Here is a 27500-nt window from a genome sequence, read left to right on the forward strand (position 1 = left end):
ACTTGGAGGAACACAGTCTGGTGTAGTTGAAAATGGGCAACAAGTTCAGTGCCACTAGTGAAAAGCTGCCAGACACGCACCTGGGCACGTGTACACACAGCGTGATGGCATAACTTCGTTTCTTTGGGAAAACTGAGTAAATTATAGGGTTCTCATTCATGATAGAATGTAATCTCTGGGTTTTTTTGAGGGATAGAATCTGTTTAGCCTACAGGAAAAACAATTTAAAACTTTGCTGAAGTCACGAAATTTACTCATTTTTGAACTCTGGTGCTAAGAGGAAAGCCCAGTGGCGTTACAGTCTTGGGGGTTTAATTTATTTCCTACCAGGTTTTAAAGTATCCATTGGTATCCTTAAGAGTTTAGTATCTCAGTAGTTAAAGATACATCTTGATTAAGTTACATCTTGATTACAAAAAGGAACAGTTTAATTCTATATATAAAGGAACATTTGTCTTCCTACACTTGCTTAAAACTTACTCATTGGAGTGTAATGTTACAAAATTTCCTTCCTGTGTCACAGGTGTGGAACTCTTATTTCAGCCTGGCAGTTCTCTTTATAAACCAGCCAAGTCTCCAACTAGAAAATGCCACACCAGCTAAGAGGAAGAAGATTCTGGATAAGTAAGAACATGTTTTGCTGGGTTCCCAGCCTTCTCTGTCACCTCAAAAATTAGACTTCTCTTACTGCCACAAGTACTTGTGATTTATTATGGAACTTGGGATGTGGAGATGCTTAGGAAATGAACAAGAAGATGTCCTGATATAGTGTTCAGTGATTAGCTGAGTTGTTTGATATTCTTACGTTGACTTAAATGTGAATTTGATTTTTTTTTTTTAACATCACCGCCTTACGGGTTTTGTGCCACTAGGCAGTTGTCTATCTCCTGTCTTCCAGATATGGCGATATGAGAGTGATGATGGCGTACGAGCTCTTCAGCATGTGGCAGAACCTGGGTATGTCTTTTCCTTCTCTGCCCTAACAACCAAAGTGGAAGGAACCCCAGATTTCTGTTGCCCTTTTTTTTTCTTTTTTTTTTAGCGTCATAGAATACTTAGCTTCTCTTAAGACTTGTAAAACCAGGAAGCACTTCTCCTACCAACAACTCTCTTCTGCACTGTCTCATCATACTTTTTTATTTGAAATAATGCGTGCCTATGAATTTGAATGCTTTCTTCTCAAATGTGGCAGTGGCAGGTTTTGGTTGATTTGACACATCAGTGACAGTCTTTATGTATTTGCAAATATAAAATCAGCTTTTTCCCATCCCTTCCAGTGTGCTGCAGTCAGGTTCATATGGAGATACACTGTTACTCTCTGACTTTTGTCTGATCCATGGCAATAAAGCAGAAATTTAATTTTTCACAGCTGCAACAAACTTCATAATTCTGTAGATGATTCAAAAAGCCAAAATTCTCATGGTTCAACATTATAGCTACATGTGTTTGATAAAGCCAAGATGCGGCATACAGTAAAGCTCTATTTGGTGTCTTCAGGTACTGGTATGCATAACAAATTCTGTTACTACTTTCCAAATTAAAAAAATTTAAAAAACTAAACCAAAAAAAAAACCTCACAAAAGCCCTGTCTACAATAATGCAATAGTTGTGATAAAATTTCAACTTCTGCAATTCATTTGACCTTTTCCTATATATGTTGATTAAGAAATTGAGCATGTTACAAGATGGGGAAAAACACATCTCACCACAGGTCTCAAAAGGTAAATGGAGAATTTTCATCTAGGACCTGTGTTTTTAGAAGTGTTCTGCAGCAGTCTTGGGTTTAGGTAATTCAGGATTTTATTAATAGAAGAGCCAAATAACATTGGTACTGCATCACAGCAAGTCCAGCTAGGTCAGTATCCTGTCTCCATCAAGGACCAAAACTGAATACCTGTGGAATTTTTTGAGGACAAAGGAAGGATATAGTATTCTAGAAGAAAATAAAAAGTGTTTGCTGATAGAGATTGCAAATGATACAAGGTTCTGAGAACACAGAAATCATTAAGAGGGCAAAGGAATGATACAAATCAGGTTGGATAACTTGATAATGTGGCTGCAAGCAATATATTAAAAAAGCCAAACAGGAACATTTTAAATATAGGAATGTAGGTAGGAGTGCTGGTCAAGAAAACAGAGACTACAAATGTATCATGCTGATAATCATCTGAATGGCCATGAGTAAAATGCCGTGAGTAAAAAAGACACCACAGTCTTAGAGAAAATCTGTCAGAATCTTGAGTAAGAGAAGAGGGAGGATGTTACTGCCACAGGGTTTTCGTAAGTGTATGTGATTCTAGAATAGTTTGCCTGGCCCTGCCTTCTACAGCTCAAAAAAAAAAAAAACAAACCCAAACCCAAAGACAAGCTGGACAAGTTGGTTCAGAGAACAGTCATGAAGATGACTACAGAAGTAAGACAATGCCTTATTCTAAAATACTGAATAATCCTGACCCGTCTTGCACAACTAAGATGATAGAGCCAGGCTTGATCACAGTTTTTAAGCATCTGTGTGGAGAATAGAAGACTCTCCAATATAACAGAGACCAAATAACCAGAAAATTATGCTAGACAAATTCAAATGAGAAGGGAGAAGGCTGGTATATGTAGGTACAGATATTTGTCATTTAATGTTGTTCCAAATATGGCTATTTTGATTTATTCTCTCTGACTGCACAGTGAGCATGGCACAGAAGACTTTGTTAGCTAAATGTTTTGGGTTTCTGTCCCTGAGAAGCAATGCAATTTGGTCCTAATTCAAGGTCAGTTATGAAAATTTCAAAATCTTCCAAAATCTTCATAAATTAGAAGTATCCGTGGCCTCTTTTCCCCCTAGTGAGTATGTTTTAGATTGGTTATTTTTAACAGCTTGAATTCCTTTGCAAGTAAAATGCACTGATAAGTTTTGCTGAAAGCTTTTACAGTGAAATTAAAAATGCTCTTGGAGACTGTGCAAGGAATGGTGTAAAGTAAATACTGTTTTTCCAGTCCTTTCAGGCAAAGAATGTGTTTGATTTTCTAATGCTCACGCCCTCTACTTTGTATATGTCATTACTGCAGGGGTTCCCCATTTTCTCAGTGATATGTAACGAAGGCTTTTCTTTAATTACAGTTGCTTTGTGTTGTACAGGTGAGCATAAGATTCACTTTATTCCGGGAATGATTGGCCCCTTTCTTGGTGTTACACTTGTTCCACAACCAGAAGTCCGGAATATTATGATCCCTATCTTCCATGACATGATGGACTGGGAGCAGAGAAAGAATGGCAACTTCAAACAGGTGAAGTCACTTCCCAAGCATTTGCGGTATTCTTTTTCTTGCTCTCTCTATCTGCCGTGTCCAGCTGGAAGCAAGGAGTTTGTATCTGTTGATCTGGTTGTGATTGTGCAGAAGATGTTGTCATGTAAAATTAGAAAATTTGCAGTGTAATTCACAAAACTCCTACAAGATTCCCAAGAGTATTTAAACAGTGCACTGTACAGCAGGCTGCACTGCCCATGAACACAGAGAAGAGGAGCAGAGTGCTCATCGCATTGGAGATGAGGAAAAGAATTTTAAGTAGTGGGCTCTTACTGCTCTCATTGGTTCCGCTTAGATTATTAGTCAGCCATTAAATGTGGCAATCCAAGAAGCGAAAATGGAGATGTAAAGATTTAGTCAGTATTTGTGAAAATACTTTGCTTCTCTGTCTTCAATTTCCAGATAGAAAGGGGTATTGTATAATTAAATAATATTCCATGCTTTGAAACAGACTTTGTGGCTGTATATTCTTTAAGAAACTGTAGCAGCTCTCCTGGAATGGTTATGCCCAACAAGAGTTCTGTAGTTTCCACCTGCTGTGAGCTCTGATTGCAAAACAGGGAGAGGAGTCGCCATCATTTTTTGCCCAGTCATGGTCAGAGAATTGCTTAAATTTTCCACTGCAAAACAGATCCCTGAAGTGCAAAGTATTAATAATGAAGGATCAGTTTGGACTGGATCCTCAGATGACAGCGCGTCATTGTGTTGTGTTTGGGGCAATACTGGGGGCAAGTATCTGCTGATAAGTGCTCTGAAGTAGTAAATCGTTTTATTTAAATCATCATAATTCATGTGATTATTTTTTCATGGGATTATTAATTCATGGGATTATTATATCCACCGTCTCATTAAAATGGCAGATCTAATCTATTGAGAATAACGGACCTCTTCCATAACCCGACCTATTAAAGGCTGTGTGGAGAAGTATTACAGGAGCTTATGTTTTAATTCCTCTTCAACTCCCTTGATTATTACTGTTATTATGATTACTATTTTTATTACAGTAGCATTACTACTATTATTATTACAGTAGCATCTGATCACCGTCCTCTTTTTGCTTAACAATAAGCATAACAATAGAACAGTCCCTGCTCTGGCATTTACAGTTATAAGTACCTACAGTCATCTTAAGTTTCTGGATCTGTTTATACCTTCTGTATCAAGAAGAACTCTTCATAATCTTCATTTAATTTTTATACTCGCTAATGTATTCTAAACTAGACCTCCAAGAATATTTTTTAAATTACCTGTGGAGCAAATTTCCACACTGTTTTATGAAGTATGCATCATAACTGTCTAAGATTAAAGACAGAATAATCATCTGTACTAGTGAGATTGAAATAAATAGTTAAATAGCGCAAAACCTTGTTAACGTTAGCTGCTGGAACCAGGACGTTATTTGTTGTCCAGTGTAATGCTGAACAGCCGGACAGAAGCATTACTGATTTCTGTAAAGTCATTGTAGATCACAAGCAAAGAGAGGGTAGGGGTTTTTTTCATTTTGAACTTCTCTTTGCTTTTTGAATAAAGTTGGTTGTCAGAAAACAGGAATCCTGGAAATTTATTTTGAAGCCCTTTTTTATTTTCTTCAGTAGCTCACGTTTTAACAAGGTTGTTTTTTCAGCGATACTGGGTAACAGTGCAGTCAGATTCATGGACTAAATCAGGTCTCTCTTTAATGCTTTCAGCAACAAGAGCACCGATTCCATTTGTGTGCCACTGGGTGGTTTGCTTTTCCTCCTCATCTTTACTTCCTTTGCAATTTGGCAGCTGAAAAACACAGAGAAACTCAAACTATGCTTGTCTTTAAATAAAAACAAGCCATATTTCCACAAATGCTTCAACCTTTAGGAACCTTTGTCCTCATTAGTACTGATAGTATGTTTTCTACAAGATTTCCAAGGCTGCTTATATTTTTTTTGTTTGATGTTAGATACATTGATTTCTGCACTTGAATCAATTTTATGGGGATATCTGACGTCAAACTTGATAATAGGACGTGTTAGACTGGGGGGGAAACGAATATGTACTCAAAAACCTTTGTAAGGGAAGAGAAACATAATGATACTGTTGTGGCCCTTTATATAAGTATGAAAAGAAAATGCATAATATAATCACAGAGAGGCTTGACAAAACTGGGTTTAATGACCAAATAATCTTGCAATGTAATGAAGCCTGGATGGTTGGAAATCTATTACCTACCAGCAGAACCATCCCAGCAGACCAGTGGCGATCACGCTGTGATTTAGTTTCTCTGCATGGGTATTCTGTTACAGTACAGGATATAGTTTATCTGATATACTGGTTCACAGAAAGTGTGTCGGAGTGATTTATTTGATAAGAGAATAACCGTCAGAAATTTCTGTGAAGAAGCAGCGTTACCTCCCCTGAGATGTTAATTTAGGTCCTGATAAGCAAAAAGATAATTTAGTTTTAGTCCTCATGTTTCACTGAAAAAATTATAAGTGTGTCCATTTAACCGAGCCACAGGGAAATAAATCGCTCGCCCACAGAATTGGGCAACCCCAGGGCATGAGAAATAAAATATTCTTCCAGTCTTCCTCGTGTCCGGAGCTCTTGTCTTCTACCTGAACAGCTGATTTGTAACCCATCGCTTCTTCATCCAGGTGGAAGCTGAGCTGATCGATAAGCTGGACAGCCTGGTATCCGAAGGAAAAGGTGATGAGAACTACAGGGAACTCTTCAGCCTGCTGTAAGCTATGCCAGTTTCTGCTCACTCTGTGTTGTGCAGGGTCACTGGAAGAGTGGGAGTAGCAATCCGTGCAGCCCCAGTGCTCATCCGCAGAGAAAGCAGTCAAGGGCTTCCTGGCAGTTTTTCATGACATGGCTTAGTGAAACAGAAATACATCACCCTAATTCTGAAAATAATACAAAAACCTAAATTCTTCTTTGTCGTCTTTCTGTGAAATCTAATATAAGGCTGCACAGGTAAGTAGTAACCATCCTGCCATCAAAAACTGATCTGCTAGAGGAGCCAGTGCCTTTCTTTTTACATGACATCAGTGAACTCGTGGCCTTGGGGTTGTTCAGAGAAACAGTGTGCTATCTAGCAAGTCAGACCTCGTTAGAGCAAAAGAGATCTTCCTCAGCATTTTCCTTTTGCTTCTTCCAATTTTTGAAGGTCGTGTTTTGGTCGGCTCAACAGTTGCAAGTTGCTTCCTCCGGAGTTCATCATGACCCTGTGTTTCCACTCCCTTTCACACCAAAAATCCACTAACTCATAAGGATAAACTTAAAGATTTTACATCTGACTTTCCACTTAGTTATCTTAATTACTGACCTGTCTCCAAATTTCATTTCCAATGATCCTAGTTTATTTCAAAAGGACTTATTTTGAATTCTGAGAGCCCAAAGCAGCTAACTCTAAATCTTTCAGTATTTCTGTGAGCCACAAAGATCATTAGCAGAATTTTAGCCATATGTTCCAGACAATTTTAGGTGGCCCCCTGTAGCATACTGGCAGTTTGAGGCATAAACCTTAGTTTCGCTAGAACCAGTGGTTGTGTTTCTGAATTTACAATTGCACATTCATTCATTCTCAAGATAGATAAGGCTGCCCATCCTGTACGCTTATCCTTAGGACGTAAATGTATTTGGTTTTGATCTGTGCATATTCAGCCTTGGGAAGTCTGGCACTTTGTGTGCTGATAAGCTAAGTCTATTTCAGGGATAAAGGAAATAAAATATATATCCTTTTTTTTTTTTTTTTTTTTATTCACCTGGCAAGAGGAATATTGTGCATTGCCTTTGCTCCGGTTGAAGACATTTGTTACCAAAAATGTTAAGAACTCAAGGACTGTAGCTTGTTACTTATTCTTAGATGACAGAGACGGCAGGAATTACCAGTAAACGCAGCCTGGAAGTCCAGCAACCTTGTAGGTTGTATTTGCTACTTACTTTTCTGAGAACAGTGTGAACTTTGAGGAAACAATTCCACAAAGTTAATAAATGCTGTGGGAAATAAACAGTTGATCCTGAATTCTCTCTCGACTATACTGCTGAAATATGCATTGGCTCCCTCAGCTGGAAATTATTCCAGTACAGAAGGTTTTTGCCTCTTGTGAGGACATGTATGACACTCAACAGAATTTCTTTCCTCTTGCCAGTATAAAAGTGGCAAGTTCTTTGACTGGAGATCCAGTTTCAGAAAGCCAGCATGTAAATTTGCTTTCTTTTTTCACTTTTTAAATATGATTTTCAGTGTTCTCACTCTTGCCTTCTCTTATCCTTGTTATCCTTGCAACTGTCTCAGTGAGATGCTCCCTGTATCGTCTGGTTTGCTGAGAAGGAAAAGATTGCCTTTATTTATTTACAGTTTAAATAAATTGTGATTCAATGTTGCTTGGTTGTTTGCTGATTAGAGACGAAAATTTACGTAGGGATGAGAAAAGAAAAGAGGTATTTGCATTAGGTTTAGACTCCCTTCCAACTTCTGACTGCTGTTAGCAGTATTTAAGCTACAGGTGATGATGTGGGAATCAGGTGTCGCCAGGAGCATTGCTCTTTTTCATAGATTTTTCAATGGCAATGTGAAGCTATTTTTCCTTCTCCTGTCAATTCTGTAATTTCCTTGTCTTTGCTTCATGCTGCCTGGAGTAGAACCCAGCTCTTTGGGCCTTATCCCAGGTAAGATAGTAATTCTATGAATTTGTTTTATGAGAGAGAAGCAAAGTTGTCTGCAGCTTTCTGCATGCACTACACTACCCCCCTGGATTCCTCATGCGCCGTCTCTTCATCTCCTAACAGTTTGCTGGAGAAGATTGAGCAGGAAACGTGGCGGGAGACTGGAATCTCTTTTGTTACATCAGTTACTCGTCTCATGGAGCGTCTGCTTGACTACAGGTATCTGGCAACAACAGTACTACATTCTAAGTTTACAAAGTTTGTAAAGAGGTAGTATCAAATTTCTTTTCTGCAGGGTATTTTTGTATTGTTTATCAAGCTGCAGGCTTCTCTGATGCAAGCATTAAGTAAGCAAGCCCAACTCATTGCTGCTGGGTTCTGAGCAAAGATCCTAAGTCCACATCTCTAGAGCCCCAGTTCTCATTCTGGTACGCTCGTTCCTGATAATAGCAAAGATAAAGACATTTTTAAATTTGTAGTTCTGTACTCATGTTTATTCAGGTTGCTGAATGATTAACTTCTTCTGTCATTGAAATGATCTTGCTTAATTCAGCAAAATAGATGCTAAATGGAAAATGATCTTAAATGCCTTGCTGAACCAACCTGTGCTGAATGCCGCATCTAGACCTGCCGCGCTGGAGAACTTGCTGGTGACTGGTGTCAGCAAGGCTCCACTATAAATTAGGCATCTTAAGTTTGCAGAACTATTGTCTCAATATAGCTGGGTTTTGACTCACAAGAAAATATTTTAACTTCATACACATCCACACAGAGTTGTTTTTATGGAATGACAGACAATTTGAAACTATATAGAACTGCCCAAAATAGTTCTATCTTTAACCTACTGACAAGAGTTTAAATAACTTTTGCTGCTGCTCGTTACAGGTGAAAACCTGTGACTAAGGCTGGGTATTTTGCAATCCCAAATCCTTTTCTGTGCTTTTTAGTTTGTTCTTTTTGTTATGCTTACCAGTTTGATGCAATCTCCAGTTTGTTTCCTGACAACAGCTGCTGTACAGCTACTATGCAAGACCAGGTATCTCAGACACATTTAAGGAGAATGCTGATTTTATTTTTTTTTTTCAAATGAAATTTCCTATCAACATAACTTTGATACACAGATACACATTTTCATGCCTAATTGAGGAACAGATACCAGGTTTTAATTGATTTTTTTTTTTTTTTTTTAATGCACAGCAGATTTTTTTCATTCCCAGAACAGAACAGGGAACTGCATCAGAATTTGGAAACACACAGGCTTGGAGTCCAGCTGCCACTGAGCTCACACAGTAGTTCCCGAGACAGTTTGCTGTGTCACTGCTTTAAAAATTGTGTCTCTTTTTCACAAATAAATGTCACTTTTCAATTTAAGATTAGTGATTTCTGAAGCCTCTAACATTTTGTACTGCTTGAATGGATATAATTTCTAAAATATTCCAGAAACTAAAGGTAAATTTTGTGATTTAACTTATCTATGAAAAAGTAATCTAGTCTAAATGCCTCGGGTTGTATTTCTCAGCGTGCCAACGCTACATTGGATATCTGAATTTATGAAAGCCAGTCCTTTGACTAGGAAACCATTAAACATTAACATCTGGATAAATTATAGTTTTTCACTTTTATAGTAGATACTTCCTTCAGATGACTTTTGGCTACTATTGTCTGATTATTGTTCAGATTCTTGTAAGAAATGAAGTAGCAGTCTTTTCAGGCACTTATTCTCGGATGCAGACATGTAAAGGGACACTCAGTTATCATTTACACCATAATAGGGAAATCTTTCTTAGAGGAACTTTTTAAACTGAAGTATATGATTAACTGTTGTTTATGATCCAAGGAAACTCTGGAGGGTAAGACAGCTTCAAATTTATTTTAAAAGGACATTTTTTGCAGATATGTTTTTCAACATTGCTCTGCTTTCTTAGGGACTGTATGAAAGGAGATGAAACAGAAAACAAGAAAATTGGCTGCACGGTTAACCTTATGGTAAGGATGTTTCCTTTATCTCTGTGTGATACTGTGCAATGTTGTCGAAACTGGGATGGGAAAGGTTGGGATAGGAATCTGTGTCAGGCAAGGGTAGCTTCAGAATCCGAGCACTGGGATGACAGAACAGAACGCTAGGGGTTGTGAGCATCCCCTGGAGGTCTCTGGTCCAACACTCTGCTTAAAGCAGGGCCAAATAGGTCAGGTTCCTCGGAGCCTTGTCCAGCTGAGTTCTGAGTATCTCTGACAGAGGTTCTACAATCTCTCTCGCCTTTTCTTTCAGCTTTTGACTACCTTTGTTTTTTAAAAAAGTCATGACATGATAAAATTGGTGGGTTAAATCAGAGTGAATGTGAAAAGAATTCTTCCTTTTCTTTTATGCTAATAATGTATTCTCTTTTCAATACCTTTACATATATGCAGATGCTGCTGATTGTATTGAATGAAGAGTCTCAATAACAACTCTCTTTAATTTCACAGAACTTCTATAAATCCGAAATTAACAAGGAAGAGATGTACATCCGCTATATCCACAAGCTGTGTGACATGCACTTACAGGCTGAGAACTATACAGGTTAGAAAGACATCATATGGGGTCGGAAATCCTGGGGAAAGTTTCTGACTCTCCCAATGTTATACTGCAACATCTGATTCATTCTTTTGGAAAATATCTGTACAAGTTAGGGCAGTTGGGAAGATAAGCTGAGGTCCAGCCCATTCCCATAAGTGAAATAACATATGTCCATGCCCACGCAACCATACCACTATTCTGCTATACCCCGAATTATACATTACAGTGTTCTACGAGGAAGATTGATCAAAAAAATCACAACAGTGGAATCAAAATTAGAGGAAGATTAAATTAGGATTATATTTCCTTGGATTGTAGTATTTAGGGAGCACGTAGAAACTTGTATAAAATCTAATTTTGTGTTGTCCAAGCTCTGTTTACAGCTGCAGGCCACAAATCTTGTTACACATCTGAATTATCTGATTGTGCATTTAAATCAAGTCGCTAGTGCAAAGAAACTTGACAGATTTTTACCTAAAAACCAGGTTCATAGGAAACAGCTTTGTGCTGTTATTTTAAGTGAGGGAATAATTGAATGATCATCTAAGACTTCAGAGTTTTTTCCGAAATTTAAATCAGAAATTCCAGACCATTTAAGAAACAGATCTAGTGATGTTATTGGATGTCTGTTGTCATCGATTCAATGCTCAATAATTGCGTTTTCAACAGAGGCTGCATTCACTTTGCTTTTGTACTGTGAGTTGCTTCAGTGGGAAGACAGACCTCTGAGAGAGTTCCTGCATTATCCATCTCAGTCAGAGTGGCAACGTAAGGAAGGTCTGTGCCGTAAGATTATCCATTACTTCAACAAAGGGAAGGTATGCCAACTTCTTCTCTCTTCCAGCAGCTTCCTTCCCTTTTCCTGCCTGACCTAGGGCTTGCAAGCCTGTCATCTCAGTTCAGTAGTCTGGAAGTAAATTTGTATCAAAAGGTTTTATAACTTGACAAATTGCTTCTTGGCTCTCTGGTCGAAAAAAACAGATGAGAAAATGGATATGGGTATTTTATTATGCATAACATTTGAACTAGTTTAAGTAGGCCAATAGAAAAAACACCGAACCACTTTTATACCTTTAAACCACACTTCGAAACACCTGATATGGCAGAGAGCTCTATGAATGCTGTTCCTTAGTTCCGGGGGGCGGGATTGCATTTTGTAGTTGTCTATGCAAATTGCTGTGTTATGACTCACTTAAGGACTTGTTTTGTTTCTAACCTATAGAAGTAAATGGCAGGCAATGCACTGTAGGAGTCCCTTTATTAAAAAAGATTTAATTCTTTTCAGTGTCACTGTTATTTTAAAGTGGCTTTCAATTAAAGTGCAGTTCCATCCATTGCACATGAAGAAAATCAGTGCATTTCTATTTCACATATTTGGTATGTTTTTTCTACAATAAATATTTTATTTTTTTTTAAATTACTGCAGACGTAGGTGTTATAATCCCTTGTGCCATGGCGTTTTGGGAACATTTCAGAGGTGAACCTTAAAAGTGATATCATCTGTCAGAACATTTTCAAATGTTTCCCTTCTCTAGAAAAATTCCTACAGCCTATATTATTGGAAGATAACATCTGAATGTGCGCCTCAGGGTTGTTTTTGCCTGCGATGGCAATGACAGTGGCATTAAATACAAATGTGATTTGGTTCATATGGGGTTGCTATTCCAGATAATTCTTTCCTGGCCCTGATAATAGAAAGTTGCATATGGCAAAGACATTCTCTACAGAACCTGCAAAAGGAAGTCAGATTCCTGTGCATAGGAAGAAGTGGTCTATTTATGAGGAAGTGATTAAGAAGTGGTGTGGGTTTTTTGACCAGAATTGTTCTTTTGTAATAACACTGCATATGGTTTTCTTTTAGTTTCAGAAGTTTTCAGGGTTTTTCAGACTGCACCTTAAAAAAAATAAATTACTGACTGATGCAAATACTGCAGTACTGTACTGTCTGACTAGACAAAGATGATATAGAGACTGGGTAACACAAGTGAGCCTCTATTTTTGAGAAAAACGGGCAATCCATATATGCACTAAAGGGCAGTAAAAACTTGACGGATGTAATTTTGCTGTAACACTCCTAACAGATTATAGAGTGTTAACCTCTTGAGGCTTTTCCCCACTGGATGTTTTTGCAGTTACTTGACTTTGTGTTTTAATCCTCCTTTATTATAAATGGTAGCTGAATGACTAAGTAATCCATTTAAGCAGCATGTATGTCACTCAGACCATGGAAGCGAAAGATGCTGAGAAGCCAAATCTTCCTGCTGCTTTTCAGTACTATTTCTGTAGCTGCGTAACAGGGAACAGCTCAGGGAATGGAAGAAACTTGCTTCCCTCAACTTGTGTTTCCTAGTTTCTTTCTGCACTGCCCTCAGATTTCCCTCCTCGAGTCCTGAAGAGTGGAATTTGTTGTTCTGTGTCCTTCAGTTGCATTTCTAGAGTTAAGTTTCTCATGCTGCTCCTGGCACCTTCCACTAAGTACAGGGGTCAAAGCACCATGAAAAGCTTTTAAAAATTCTGTGTTTGTTAGTGGGAAAATTTTGTCAGCACAGGAATGGAGGAAAACTGCGGCCACAAGACTGTCTTGTGAGTTAGACATAAAGGGTGTGCCAGTGGAGTGCCGCAGTGGGGTGCGGAACTGACTAACTTCCATTCTCAGTATTGTCAGTAGCAGCCCTGTGCTGGGAAGGAACAAGGTGTTCCAAAGCCCTTTTAGCCTTCCCTCTGGTCGTGTGCTCGTTCCTACTGTTTTCTGCTATGCTTTGAATTGATTTGTGGCTCAGCTGGCAGTGTGTGCAAGTGCATAACTTTAAATGAAGATTTTTTTTTTTTTTTTTTAAATTTACAGTTATGATTTTGTCTGTTAAAGCTCAAGGTTTTCTAGCTGAAGGCTGTGAATGGAACAGTTTGAACCCGATTGATCATGCTACTGGACAGCAATAGCTTGAAAACTACACAAACCTTTTCTGTCCAGGTCACTGCTAGATTTTATTAACTAAAAATTCTGACCAGCTCCCATCGCAGCATCGCAGTGCGTATTCTCCTTAGCACCAGTCAAGTGCTGTGAGACACTGAAATCTGTTTTTCAAAGCAGTTCATTTTTAGATCATGTACTCCATACCCAACATTTGAACTAATTTCTCTTGTGCACCATTTGAATCGTATTTCCAAAAGAAATCTGAACACTGGGATGTGAGTAAATAAAGGTTGCCATTCATAAATGTTGATTGTCTCTATCTGTGCCTCCTTGCGTGCAGTCAGCAGCACTCAACTGAGAGTTGTTGGTGCCATAGGAGAAAGCAGCAATAAATATCATATGAATGTGCTTTTCAAGTGAGGGACATAATATAGAACATGGAAACAGATCAGACGTCAGCAGAAGAGAAAGCAGTAATGGGGAAAATTAACAGTGGAGACGTTAGGAAATTATTTGAAGACAAGGAAAAATAATGCTTTAGAGGGAAGTGGCACTTGCGTAGCACATGGAATTACGTATTACATTTCTACACTGTGAAGATGGTACTCATTAATGTCACAAATTTTAAAACGGAGGATCCCAGTGACTCCGATATCCATTCAGTCTCTTTTCCTTTCAAATATCTGCAAACTCTCTTTTCTCTCGAAGAAGTTACCTGTATATTGTGTTTCTTCACTTCTGTATCTCATCTTGTGTCTACAGAATATTCAGCTAGCACAGTGGAATTTCTGTGTGTGGAACTCTAACTGAAAGAAAGAGAGAAAGCCTGAGTTAAGATGACAGGAATAGTATCGGGGTACATGTAGAAGAGCTGGTATGAAGAGAAAAAAGGTGTGGTTACATGTTGTTAATTTAATTCACATCAGAAAAGGAGCATGAAAAGGTTACATCTTTAGGATCACCTTAAGGGAAGACAGACAGCTTTCTGCTTCTGTCCAGCAGACAGAGAATTACGGAGGCTTTAGCCACAGCATCCCATTTGGAAGTGAGACTCTGCTCACACTGTGACAAAAGCCATTTAATCCTGGCCAGCTGTTTTAGAAGAGAATTTTCCATTCTTTCACATAAATACTGATCAGCTAAAGACCGAAAATCTGCGTATGTTGAAACCTAAAAAATGCAATGGTGTTTGTGTTTGTAAACATAAACACTTGACTGGTTAATGTTGTTGATCCCGATTCAGTGTATCAATTTGTATATCATAGACTTTGACAACCCACAGCAAAAATCCTGTTAATTTGAGATCACAAAAGCCTGAGTAATATCCTGAGTATTCAAGTAACTGGTCTTTCAGTTCGTTTCCTATTGTATTTATCTAAATAAATCTCAGGCTTCCCATCGTCCCAAACTATTATCGGAATATCCAAATTGATTCTGGAATACTCTTTTATTTAGCAAGTTCTTATGCAAGTTTTTGTAATTAACTGGGGCTAAAGAGATGTAGGATCATGATATTTGCCTTTTTAGTTCTTAGGACTATCCCTTCTTTTAATAGAAAAGTTCTTACGCTTACTGGTTTTGCTGTTCAGAGAAAAAAGCTTTGCTGGTATTCAGGGTGAGAAAACAGACACTACAAATGTATATGCATAAAGGGAAGCATCGTAAAGTACCTAATACACTAAATCAACCAGTGTAAAGATTCACTTTAAGTGAAGGTACGTGTAACCAGAAAAACTACTTCCATATTAAGTGCTTATATTTTACATAACTACCATTACCAATAATTTATAATATTGCTATGAATGTTTTTAAAACTTAAGGTGATAGTCTAACTCACACATTAATTTTGTTTTCACTACAACAGAGCCTCAGTTAAAACAACTGGCAAGTTAGCCCAGTAATGCATAAAAGTTAATCCAATAAAGGTTCACCTGAGACCTTGGTGTTCTAGATCCTTTACACAAGTATGGTAAGAAACAGTCATTCCCCCAAAAGGCTTCCAGTCTATGCAGGAAAAGATGATGGGAGAGGAGATTTCAGTTCAAGGGTGTAAAATGAGCACTCGAAAAGTGAGGTAACAGGAGTCTCTCTCAGTGTGGGTGTGCCCAAACTCCATCTTTCTTCCTTACCTCTGAGGGCGATGAGTACGCTGTGCTAGAAAAGATTTATTGTACGCAGACTGTAAGTTGAACAAATGAGTTTTGCCTTCCGTTCTGACTCAGTGCAATCACGCCCTGGGAAGGGGTGTGCTTTGCTGGGGAGCTAAGCCCTAACTCCCTCCTCCAGAGTTTTAGTGCTGAAAGCAAAGGAGATACTGGCGGTGGGCTGAAAGGGGAGGTGTCTAAAAAGAAGAAAAACTGTTAGCTGTATTATCTTTCTCCAGCTAAGTTCCCGGTCTCGTGAGTGAACTGTCAGTACCGAGCAGTTTGTGTGTCTAATTTCAATGGAACATATGCCTCTGTTACCATCTTGAAGAAGGAATTAATCTGATATTTGATGGAAACTGTTTCATCACATTGCATTTTCACATCTAATCCCTGGCATTTCATACCAAATGAATTTCCAAATCTGCGTTTCCATATTCCTCTCAGCTGAGTTGGCAATAACATTCTGTTTGCTGTGAGTGTGATTTGCTTTGGTTTCACAGAGCTGGGAGTTTGGAATCCCTCTGTGCAGAGAACTGGCCATACAGTACGAAAGTCTCTATGATTATCAGAGCCTCAGCTGGATTCGGGTAAGTAGCAGCAGTTCCTCTCCTCGCAGAATCCCTTGTCATTCCACCGGGGAATTTTGCTGTCCTGTCAGAACATTCTGAATTTAAAAAAAAATAAAATCCTATTGCCTATACAGCTCCACGCGTTTACGGGGACTCCTTTGCCACTGATTCATTTTGATGACTTTGTAGGTCCACTGAGGTAATTCCTAAGTCTCCTGGCAGTAAACGCCCAGGAGTATATGGAGCCAGCACACACATAAGAGCTGGGCTTGCTATTGCAATTGCATATTTATATATATTTTTGCATAAAATATCTTTTTGCTTTCTCTTTTTTTTTTTTTTTTAATTATATATTGATGTTTCATTTTGATTCCAAAAGCATCAGGGACAGCTTGTGCCTCAGTTGACATAAGAGGAACAAGAGAGAAAGAACAGAGAAGGCAAACGTTTACGGCATTCTTGTCAATCTACAAGAGTCTGGTCCTGCAGTAAAACCAAACACGTGATGAATTCAGGGCACATTTGCAGCATTGTGCTTTAATCAGAAAAAGTCAAAATTCTGGTTGTTATTTAAAACCCTTATGAATGTGAAAATAGTTCATCTGCTTTCGTCCCCTGGGTAGTATGCATACATCCAAATTTAAGATTTATGCTATGTGGATGTATTCTTATACACAGTCGTGTAAATTCTCTTTAAAAGTCAAATTTATTCTCATCTGAAGATACCTGTCTGACTAGGTCTCACGAACAGCATGCCTGAAGAACCTATTTTCTTCAAAGTGGCCCTAAAGAGAGTACAAGTGACCATCTTGGTTGTGCAGTTGTTTATTGTAGACATCTAAAATAGAGCAGTGGGAAAAATTTATCCCGGTGTACAGGAAATACCATATTGGTAATGTGATCATGAACGATGAGCAAACTAACTTAGTAAAGGCTTAGTCAAGTCATGCATCAAGACTTTCTTTCCTAAAACATCAGTAAATTAGCTATTCTTGCTGCCTCTTTATTATTTGGATTTAATCAACTGGCAGATGAAGTGTATCTCACCTGATCAGTATAACCAATTCACTGCATCTTTTCGCTCACCTGTGTGTGATCTGTTTTCTGTTCAAGTTCCCTAAATCTGTGTTTACCTGAACTGACTTCAATTTCTCCTCAATCTGAAGTGTTTTTCTCTATGCTATTCACATCATTGAACACATTCCTTTATTCTTCCTGCAATGACTTTGGGACCTTCTCCATTTTAGAAAAGGAGTTAATATGTGTTGGAACCAAGAACAAAACCTAGATGCAATATTCTAAGTCAAAACTGCTGTTAGGGTTCCCTGCAGTGGAAGCAATGATGTCAAACTGATTCTTCGCTTTAAAAAGCTATCTTTTTGCTGTGGTGAAATTCCTGTGAGCCTTTCAGCTGAGATTCGGTTTGGCAAGGGGTCTTGAAATCCCACTCTTGATACAAATGCTAGCACAGTGCCACAAAACTAATAATTAGAACTAGAGAAAAGTCCTTTGATTTTTTCCAAACCCCTTTTTTGTTCCATGTTAAACCTACTGGTGCACAGAGCTGTAGAAGATTTGATTTTGTTTCATCCTTTTTCATGCTCCTCAACTCAATTAAGGCAAACCCAATTAAATTGATACAATTTTCCAGACAGTGGTATAGAGTTTGAGCTGTGAGCCCGGCAATGCAGATTTTAATCTCAGTTTTGCCATTAATTCTGCAATGCAAAGAAAATTACACGCAAGACCTGTTTAATTTAAAATGAGATACAACAAAAAAAATTTCATATGTCATCTCCAAAAATGTAAAATGAGTGCAATGATACTATAGTCTGTTCCACCGTGTAGACTGTTTAATTAATAATTTTTACCTTTAAAAGAATTTTGGTCTTTTCATAAAAAAATTGTGGGGGCAAGACAGTAATGGGATATTTTAATGGGTCTTGAGATTCTGATGTTTTAAGTGTGGCTTTAAGGGTCTGATAGCAGCTATCTTTTTCCTCCGCAGAAAATGGAAGCTACCTATTACGATAATATCATGGAACAGCAGCGCTTAGAACCTGAGTTTTTCAGAGTTGGTTTTTATGGTCGGAAATTCCCATTTTTCCTGCGGGTAAGCCAGACTTACACAAAATATGACAAAGTGACCAGGCTGAGGTTTTGGTTTTGCTGTGGAGATAAGACGTCTGCCATTTAGCTTATTTTTTATGCCTCCACTAGTAGAAACAACTCTCTGGCTGAACTGAAGGATGTGGTCCATTGGGAACGTTCTTAGGAACAGAAATCAAAAATTTCACTCATGCCGATGTGTATTTTTGACAATCTGCACATGCAGCACAAATTGCCTCTATATTAAGCAAAATGCTGTATTGCAGCAATGTTGGGTCATGACTCAGCTAATTTTCATCATCTCAAATTATCACCCTTTAAAAAAATCTCACATGACAGAACGCTTCTAATACCAGACTGATGACTGTCTTACGCCATCTACAAGCGAAAATTTCCTCTGTCTCCAACAAAAAGCCTAGCAGCTTCTCTGGACACATCCTCACTTTGACCTTATTGTCTGCTGGTGTATACAGGGTCAGCTGGGTGTGCAATCCATTTAAAAGTGAAATTATCTTCTTTTCTTTATGAGGAATCAAAGTTAAAATGGGTATTTGTTCATACAATGTCTTCTTGCTAGTTAAGCGCAAGGAAGGAATATAATCTGACAACTGCTGTAAGAACTGTCTAAAAATTCATGGTAGATGCCACCTAGGTTGACAGGACAAGCTAACTTGAAGCATGCTTTCGAGGACTGGAGGTGCATGTTTTGCGTTCTTTTTAAAGAATGGTTTGACAAGAGATGGCACCGCTCTTGAGTTACACAGTGAGAAGCTACAAAAAGACAAACTGTCTACCACTCTTAAATTTCCCTGACTACTAAGTATTTTTTTTAACTAGTATTTAAACATTGGTGTTTAATTACAGTCTTTTACTGGAAGCACAGGGTGGGAAGTAAAGGCAAGCTGGAATTAATCAAGGTGAAAATAGCAGTGGGTAAAATGGTAGCTTCGTGTTCTTCAAAGGTGAAGTTGAACAGTGCCGTAACGCAGCAGCCTGAATTGGTGTGTAGAACACACGTGCAATGGCATCTGAGGAAACGACAAGTGCTGGAGTATGAAGCAGCAGTTACCCCTTCATGAAGATCTCTAGAGAAAACAGACAATTTCTTTTTTTTTTTTTTTTTTACATCTAACAACAGATGTTTCAGAAAATGAATGACAACAAAATCATTATGGCACATAAGTGTTCCTACATTTGAAGAAGTATCAGTGAAGCTAGCTTATCTTGTTATATTATGGACCCTACAGTTTTATCTTGGATCCGACATGGCCTGTCTTTAAAACTGCACAAGTTTTCAGTGCACAGCACTCTTTGCGAAACGGTGTAACAATATGGATACTTGGCTGGAGACATTAACAGAGAACATGAGCGTACATAATTATAATCCTTGTTAATTCTGCAATTATATTTGGTAGCAGTACTTCTGATAGCAGATTACTAATGTAGCAATCTCATTAAAAGTCATCCTCCTCCTTTCTCTCTCTAATGATCCATACAGCATACACGTTGCGAAGCACAGACTAAGCCCATTAGCAATCACATCAGCATGGATCACACTGTAAAGAGATTGGAAGCAGCTATTCTAGAGAAGAAAAGATTTACATGGATTTTAAATTTTCAAATGGATATGAGAGTGATTTAAAGTGATCAAATGACTCCGTGCCCCTTTCCCATTTATTTTTCTATTGCTGTATAGATTAAGACAGAAAATAACCGCTTCTTTCTACATCTTTGATTCTGAAGACCCTTTGTCTAGAAAAGTCATTGCTTATGTTTCTGCGAATTCAGCATCTATTTCTAGTGTTCCTGCATAAGTAAATTAAAAGTGTCCATGTCTTCCACCTACCAGAAGTTCAAGTAAGGCCTGACAAGCTGTGTTCTGAGATCTTGTGTAGGCATCTGTCTGAAGAGTCGATTAAATTTAGCTTTGAGGTGTTTTCAGGGCATTATTTTTAGAATCACAGTAACTTTATTTATAGGCTTACAGTTTTCTGGATTGCTGCAATCAAAAACTAAAATAGAGAATGCAGTTAAGTGTCATGAAGAGATTCACCTTCAAACATGGACTCACTCCAAATTTAATAATAGCTGCAAAGTTTGGGAATTACAGACTGAACTGTCAGAATTCATCATGCAGTTTTTCTCCCAGTTCATTGGTTGCTGTGACTGATGCATACAAAGTGACAGATGTCACAGCTGGGACATGAGATCTGTTCCATAAAGTTGAAATGCAAAGCCAAAGATAACTGCGCTTCTTCGCCATGTTTTATGATCAGATTTTGCTGCTTTGTCTTTGATTTTGCTCCAAAATCAAGAACTACTCTGCCAGAACCCTCTTCCAGAGCAATTAGCAAAACGTTATTGCGTATACTGCAGCTTCTAGGTGCAAGAAATAGAATGGGGGAACCGTTCTTGTTTGCTGGGACTCTTTGTTTTATGAAGGTGAAACATCTCCCTCTACTTCTAGTTATTGTTATGCGTAAGACAGTTAAAACTACCAGAATTAGAGAATTTTCCTGCTTTGATTGCTCTCACATCAATAGATGTGTCAGGAGACATTAACACCAGTCAAAATGGTGTTTTGCGGTGATACAGTTAAGACACTGCAATACAATCTTTATGACACTGAGGACTTCAGAAATCCTGTATCTTGCTGTTCCAAGTTTGAGGTGGCGCAAAAAGCAAGCAAGAACTCTGCACAGGTGATTTAATGCCTCAAGAGGCATGTCTAAATGCAAGCTTTCCATCACTGGCAGAAACAAAATTTTGTTCTTCAAGAGGGAAGTGCTTTCAGGGCTGAAGGGGAATTTGCTAAGTGGCCACTGAGAATTCTTGGTAAGGCTTTTCCATATTACTCCACTATAGATGGGAGTTCCTGAGAATGTATTGCTCTGTGATCAGAGGACTGTATGGCTACGACAATACAGCAATGACTAAACAGTGATTTTTGTGAACAGTGTGTTATGACTTCTCTCTAAGGATAACTGATAAATTGATAAACGTATATCTCCCTCTGTTCTATGAAATCCTCAGGACTTTTATCCATCTGGCGTACATTGTATTTGACAGCAGCTTTCCCGGTGTAGAACAGAGCTGAACTGGTGACTTAGTCTTAAGTTTTGGTTGATCTGTTTCAGTACAGTCCAATTAAAAAATAGTCCCTTTTCAGTTGTCTGAAAAGCAAATAAGAAGACAACAGGACTGAATGTTCCATGTGTATGGATTAGAGGCACCCTTCTGTTGAGAGATCAGCAGAATAGTCTACTTATTCATCGCTTCTTGATGAAATATGTTGTACAGCAAAAGGAATAAAATGTAACAGCTGTGTTAAATGCATATTTTACTCTCACATTAGCATATTGACATTGTCATTTATCTTTGGTTTTGAAGCAGTAAACTTTAAAATGAGATAAAAGCCAATAGAATTTAACTTACTTTCAAGGAGACTAATTTACGCTTGTCCTTCTTCCAGAACAAAGAATATGTATGTCGGGGCCATGACTATGAGAGGCTGGAAGCCTTCCAGCAGAGGATGCTGAGTGAGTTTCCACAAGCCATTGCAATGCAGCATCCCAACCACCCAGATGACTCTATATTGCAGTGTGACGCGCAGTGTATCCTTCAGTGAAAAGGCAAGCTACGATTAGAAGAACTGTGGTAGAGCACAGAGGAGGAAGGTATTGAAAAGGTCATCAACGTGGATACCTCAGTTCCCAAGGGCCTTAGGTAGTGCTGGGTACAGACAAAACCATACACCTGTCTACAGTAGACATTAACTGGTTCACTGCGTTATGTACTGTCAGAGAACTGTCACTGTTTATTCAGGGAGTAATGCAGGTCATATTTGATGTGCAAGGGAAATAGCTGTACTTGGCCACATCCATGTTTTAACTTTTACCAACAGCATTGCCATAATGCACATTTTGTGTCATTAAAGCTATTCCCGATACCTTCTCTGGGAGAACATTTTGTTGGAAACAGACATGAATTCCAAAGTGTTATTTTCGATTGTCTTTATTTTTCGCATCAGTATTACTATTTTTTTGTAGTCTCCCTTTCTTTTAAACTGCTGAACTCTTTTATACCCAAGGCTTTGCATCTTGTTCTTCTCATTGGTAATCTGTACTGTGATTTGATGCAACCAATACAATGCTGTATACAATTAAGGACCGAACAATGTACCATTTAATGGGTCTGCAGAGACTTCTAGAGATTTTAGTCATGAGAACACCACTGTTTGGCTTGTGTGACAACAGCAAGGATTTTGTGTGGGACTTTAACCATAAGGACATTGTCAGCAAGTTAAATCTCCCCAAATTCCACTTGTCTTTCATAATATGTGCTTTTTCCTCTTTTCTATGTAACACTGATACTTTCATAGACAGAGGGGTTGTTTGTATGTGTATTTTTGTTTGTTTGTTTGTGCTTGCAGAGATCTGACTAACATCTAACACTGAGGTTAAACCAGTTTGTTTAAACTGGACTGTAAATTGCTGAAATTAGGACAACTTTGGTTTGTAGAGAAAGCTGAAATATCTGAGGTGAAATTTATCATAGGTAAACATTAGATATTTAGCTACTGAAACACATCAAGATCTACTAAAGTGCCTGCACAAGTGAGGCACCTAGCTGTAATTAAAACCAATAGGAACTGGATACTTTGCCTGCTGTAAATATTTTGGATGTCTTGCAACATACTGTCTGCACGCTCAAGCATCTTCTTCTTTGGTAAATCTGGCTGTGAGGTATAACTCTGTAGACTGCCCTAGTAGTGTTACCCTAGTGGTCTGTTGTTTCACTCGCAAAAGAAGAGTGTTGGAAACCAAACAGGAGCATGACTTTCTCAATTCACCATCCCTTTTCTTTCCACAGTAGAGATAGCTTTCCTGTTTGATGTCCCATGGCTTTCTTTGACTACACAATTTACAGATTTACAGATCTATGCAGTGACTCCAATCCCAGACAATATAGATGTGCTGCAAATGGACCGTGTCCCTGATCGCATAAAGAGCTTTTACCGCGTCAACAACATCCGGAAATTCCGCTATGACAGGCCTTTCCACAAGGGCCCAAAGGACAAGGAGAATGAATTTAAGGTAGAAGTAGCGAATAAGCAGTGTTTAAGTGTTAATCTCTTCAAGGCAAACATTTATGCTGATACAGCTCTTCAAGTAACCTTGCTTTGATTAGTAACTCAAGTAACGAGTAGCTGTTGGGTCCAATGGTTACACACCTGATGTGATTAAAGCATTGTCCAGTTTAGAGGTGAGTTCTTTTAGTGCCAGGAGAAATGCATTTTGAAGCAAGGATGGGTTTTTTTGTTTGGCTGAAATTTTTTTGTCTACTGCCATATATGTCCACAATGTCTTCTTGGTTCCTATGACAGAATTGGTCAGCCTTTAAAATTTAACAGAAATGTTGAATGTGTGTTGCTTTAGAGCATACCACATTCTGGTTAGTTGTTCAAGTAACTTTCAGCATTACATTCTGCAAAATAAGTTAATGCTCAGGAGGTTAATATATCCTCTTCTGAACCTTACCCCCTTAGCACCTGTAGTAAGAGTACAGCAGTACAGATGATGCGGTTGTGATTCACTGTGTACCTCACATCCTCAATTACTCTTTGCAGAGCTTGTGGATTGAACGTACCACTCTGACCCTGACTCACAGTTTGCCTGGGATCTCTCGTTGGTTTGAAGTGGAGAGAAGAGAACTGGTAACATTCATACTTCCTGTAATTGGGGTTTAAAATGATGAGTTAGTGAGGACATGGGACAGGCAACCTAAAATTCCTTTGGCTGAAAACTTGCAATTTAAAATGATGATGTTTACCAATCATTAAGTCCTTTTTCCACCACTTAATCTAAATAATTGCTGAATGTAACCAGGGGAATTGTGTGAGGGAACGTGACAGTGTAATGGAGACAGTGCCAAAAAGATGGAATAATGGCATTGTTGCCATGTCTTCAGTATACAGTTATTACAACTCAGTGACCTGAAATATAGCACTGCCAACAGTAAAGTTTGTTAATGTAGCTAATTTTCTACAAAGCAGTAAAAACTAAGAGAGATCACTGAACAATCCTAGAGTATCATTTCATTACAGGGAAGATAATAAATCTCAGTGAAGTGTCCATGGAATTAAAGTATATTTTATTGCCTTTGAGGTCGAAGTCAGTCCTTTGGAAAATGCCATTCAAGTGGTCGAGAACAAAAACCAGGAGCTGAGAACGCTGATAAGCCAGTACCAGCATAAACAAATGCATGGTAACATTAATCTTCTCAGCATGTGTCTGAATGGAGTGATTGATGCAGCTGTTAATGGGGGAATTGCACGATACCAGGAGGTAAGCCAGACTCTGCGTCTGAATTTAGTATCATCTTTTTTCAATTTCATTTCCATTTCTGTTTCAAAGAGAGTATGACTTAATAAGATAAGACGTTTTCATGCACGTTATCTAAATGGGAGGTTAAAACCCCTACTTGGTTATTCTGCATCAGTGCTTGCATAGCCATACATCAACAGGAGGATCCAAAGGTGGAGCTGGGATATTGCACTGAAGTAGGTACAGTTGACAGTGGGGCTTCTCAAGAATGAAACTTGGCTTACCTGGAAATCCTGACTTGGCAGGTAAAAGAGTGAAGCAGATTTTTTTTTATACTGCTTACATTATAAATCCATTTTGCAATAAAGGCAGTGGGACTCATGGTAATTGAGAATGATTGGGCCTGTAATTGGGAAAAGCCGCTAATTTGTGGTACTTGACTATTATGTTGACTAGCCTAATTTCAGACTCACTGTAGCCCTAAAATGATAGTATATGCAGTATGTTATCTGGCATAATCTTTGGCAAGCTGTTAGTTAAACCCCGTATTGCAAAAGGTAAGCCTAGGGTCAAACGCTGAAGAATGGCAGCAGCGTTCCAGGGGTGTGGGACGTGTCTTCCCTACAGAGTCGTGACGAGAATGTTCTTCATCCTTTACATTAGTTACCACTTTACTCACATAATTCCTTTAACTTTGGGCAGTTATGTGAAGAAAGCTATATAAAATTCAAATAACTGGATGATACAAGGCATAGTGGTGTTGCTCATCACTGTCACATGGGAAAATTTGATCACATTCATGATTCAACGGAATCATCGCGGTTGCTAAAACCGTACTGTGTGTTTACCTGGATCCCAGAGTGCTAAAAGCAGTAAAATAGAGCTGCTGCTGTTAGAAACATATTTAGTTTTCCTAAGATTTTTGGACCTTTTCCTCTCATCTATTGACACCAAGTTGTGATGAAATAGCTTTCAGTAAGCAAAAGGCTTTTTTTTTATTTTTACAGGCCTTTTTTGATAAAGATTATATCACAAAGCACCCTGGAGACGCTGAGAAGATCACACAGCTCAAGGACCTCATGCAGGAGCAGGTACTGTTTTTCACATGCAAAAGAACACAGCTACAGTGTCTGAATTCATCAGCAGTCAGTCTAAACATATCAGATCCAACTGATTCATTCAGAAGCAAAGAATTGTGGTACAGGAGTTCTAAAGTACATTTAAACAAAAAAGAGGGAGATGGCCAAGGAATTTATGAACAAACTATTCAGTTTGGGATGTTTGGTGAAGCTTATGGGATGTGAGGTGAAGCTCAGCTAAAAGTACATTAATTTTGTTGTCTCTATTTATTATCCAATAGACATCTTGCCACATTTCAAGCCTGCCATTCGTTTTTGGTATTTTGAATTACCTCTTCCCAGTAAATTTCAAACACAACCAGCGTCAGGACAGGACAGGTCAGGCTTGAGATTAAACCAGGAGAGCTATACAGGAAAACTTAAAGCCTATTTACATTATCTGCAGTTTTATTTTTCCTTAGTGTCTCTATGAAACATGTTGGTAGATAAAGCTAGCTGGATGCTTTGAAGGGAGTTAAATCAGAAAATCGCATCTCTCTTAACTGCACGTTTGGCAAGATACACCCCTCCAACCAGGACAACTCCATTAAACAATGTGTCTAAGTCTCAATAGAGCTACTAGGCCTGTTTCTTCAACAAATCACTTAACTGCATTTCAGATTTCCCATCTGTAAAATAAAGATAGTGCTTATCTCCCTTCAATCCTCAAGAGGATGTTTGAAGATTAATTAGTTATTGTTTGTACAGACTTTGGATCATGTAGGGAATTACATACATCTCAAGCCTGCTATCATTACTATTTTCTTTCATCCGAGAGCTTATATAATCTCATTCAATCACTAATATTGTATGTTTGACCTCTGAAAATGTGACCTTTAAAAATAAATAATGAGCAACAGAAAGAGTGACTATGCATGCCACACTGCCACTGCTCAGCTCAATTATCAGCAACTCCTTTTAGAAATCTCTGTTGGCAACTTTGACCCCTTCACTGACACTGGGTGGAAGGAATTTTCTTTGTCACAATGAATTATCTGTGTGAGGATGTAATGCTGTTCACTCTGGAGAGAGAATCAATCTGGTAATTTTTTACAGCTATCTCTTAGCAAAAGTAATCCAACATGACATAAATGTTCTTGTCTCACACTTAAAAGTACTTGTTGAAGTAATGCGAACTTGCCAGGTCTCCTCGGCTTGCTTCGTTATCAACAGTCCTGTAAATGAACAGTGGCATATTTGACAGTACTTTCTTGCATGTTGACAGAACGGCAGGACAGGCTTCTGTTCTGTCTCTTAGACACAATCTATTTGTTTTTGTGATGTTATGTTTTCTATTTAACAGGTACATGTCTTAGGAGTGGGTCTGGCAGTCCATGAGAAATTTGTACACCCAGAAATGCGTCCCCTGCATAAGAAACTGATAGACCAGTTCCAGATGATGCGATCCAGTCTGTACCATGTAAGCTGATTAGTCATTTTTCCCATTTGAATCATTCAGAGTTATGATTAAACTTCTATCAGTTGCAGTAAGGGTCACAAAAGAACTGGGCTGGTACAGCACTGACTGAACCAACTGGATTCCCAAATTATCAAAAGAATTCTTGATTTTTGTGCAAGAAGGAAGTCCTAATAACTCCGTTAACTTAGCCTTTAATTTCAACTAGGATTTTTAATATTTGTATTTTATTGTATCACAAAATAATTGTAAAGTTTAATTTTCAGTTACTGTCTTACATAGCAGAAAATGATACAGAACAGAGGAAGAAAGATTAACAGAAAGTGTTAGAGGTTGAGCTCTTTGAAAGAACTGCCATAATTTGGTGTAGCATGACATGGATGAGGCCCTCCAGAAGTG

General features: G+C 38.4%; 1 protein-coding gene across 1 annotated transcript in view; it reads left to right on the forward strand.

The window, feature by feature from the left end:
• DOCK3 (dedicator of cytokinesis 3) overlaps nt 1-27500 on the forward strand; it is a 207870-nt gene that overhangs the window by 164841 nt on the left and 15529 nt on the right. The window contains exons 31-47 of the mRNA XM_009891301.1: nt 524-624; nt 899-957; nt 3131-3279; nt 5928-6013; nt 7921-7947; nt 8068-8163; nt 9870-9930; nt 10411-10504; nt 11171-11319; nt 16063-16149; nt 18140-18244; nt 21713-21854; nt 23170-23336; nt 23870-23956; nt 24408-24587; nt 25574-25657; nt 26988-27104. Of these exons, the coding sequence (XP_009889603.1) occupies nt 524-624; nt 899-957; nt 3131-3279; nt 5928-6013; nt 7921-7947; nt 8068-8163; nt 9870-9930; nt 10411-10504; nt 11171-11319; nt 16063-16149; nt 18140-18244; nt 21713-21854; nt 23170-23336; nt 23870-23956; nt 24408-24587; nt 25574-25657; nt 26988-27104 (1791 nt within the window). The remainder of the gene's footprint in view (nt 1-523; nt 625-898; nt 958-3130; nt 3280-5927; nt 6014-7920; nt 7948-8067; nt 8164-9869; nt 9931-10410; nt 10505-11170; nt 11320-16062; nt 16150-18139; nt 18245-21712; nt 21855-23169; nt 23337-23869; nt 23957-24407; nt 24588-25573; nt 25658-26987; nt 27105-27500) is intronic.

The sequence above is a fragment of the Charadrius vociferus genome, unplaced genomic scaffold, assembly GCF_000708025.1.
Source record: "Charadrius vociferus isolate BGI_N301 unplaced genomic scaffold, ASM70802v2 scaffold758, whole genome shotgun sequence".
Classification (NCBI taxonomy): Eukaryota; Metazoa; Chordata; class Aves; order Charadriiformes; family Charadriidae; genus Charadrius; species Charadrius vociferus.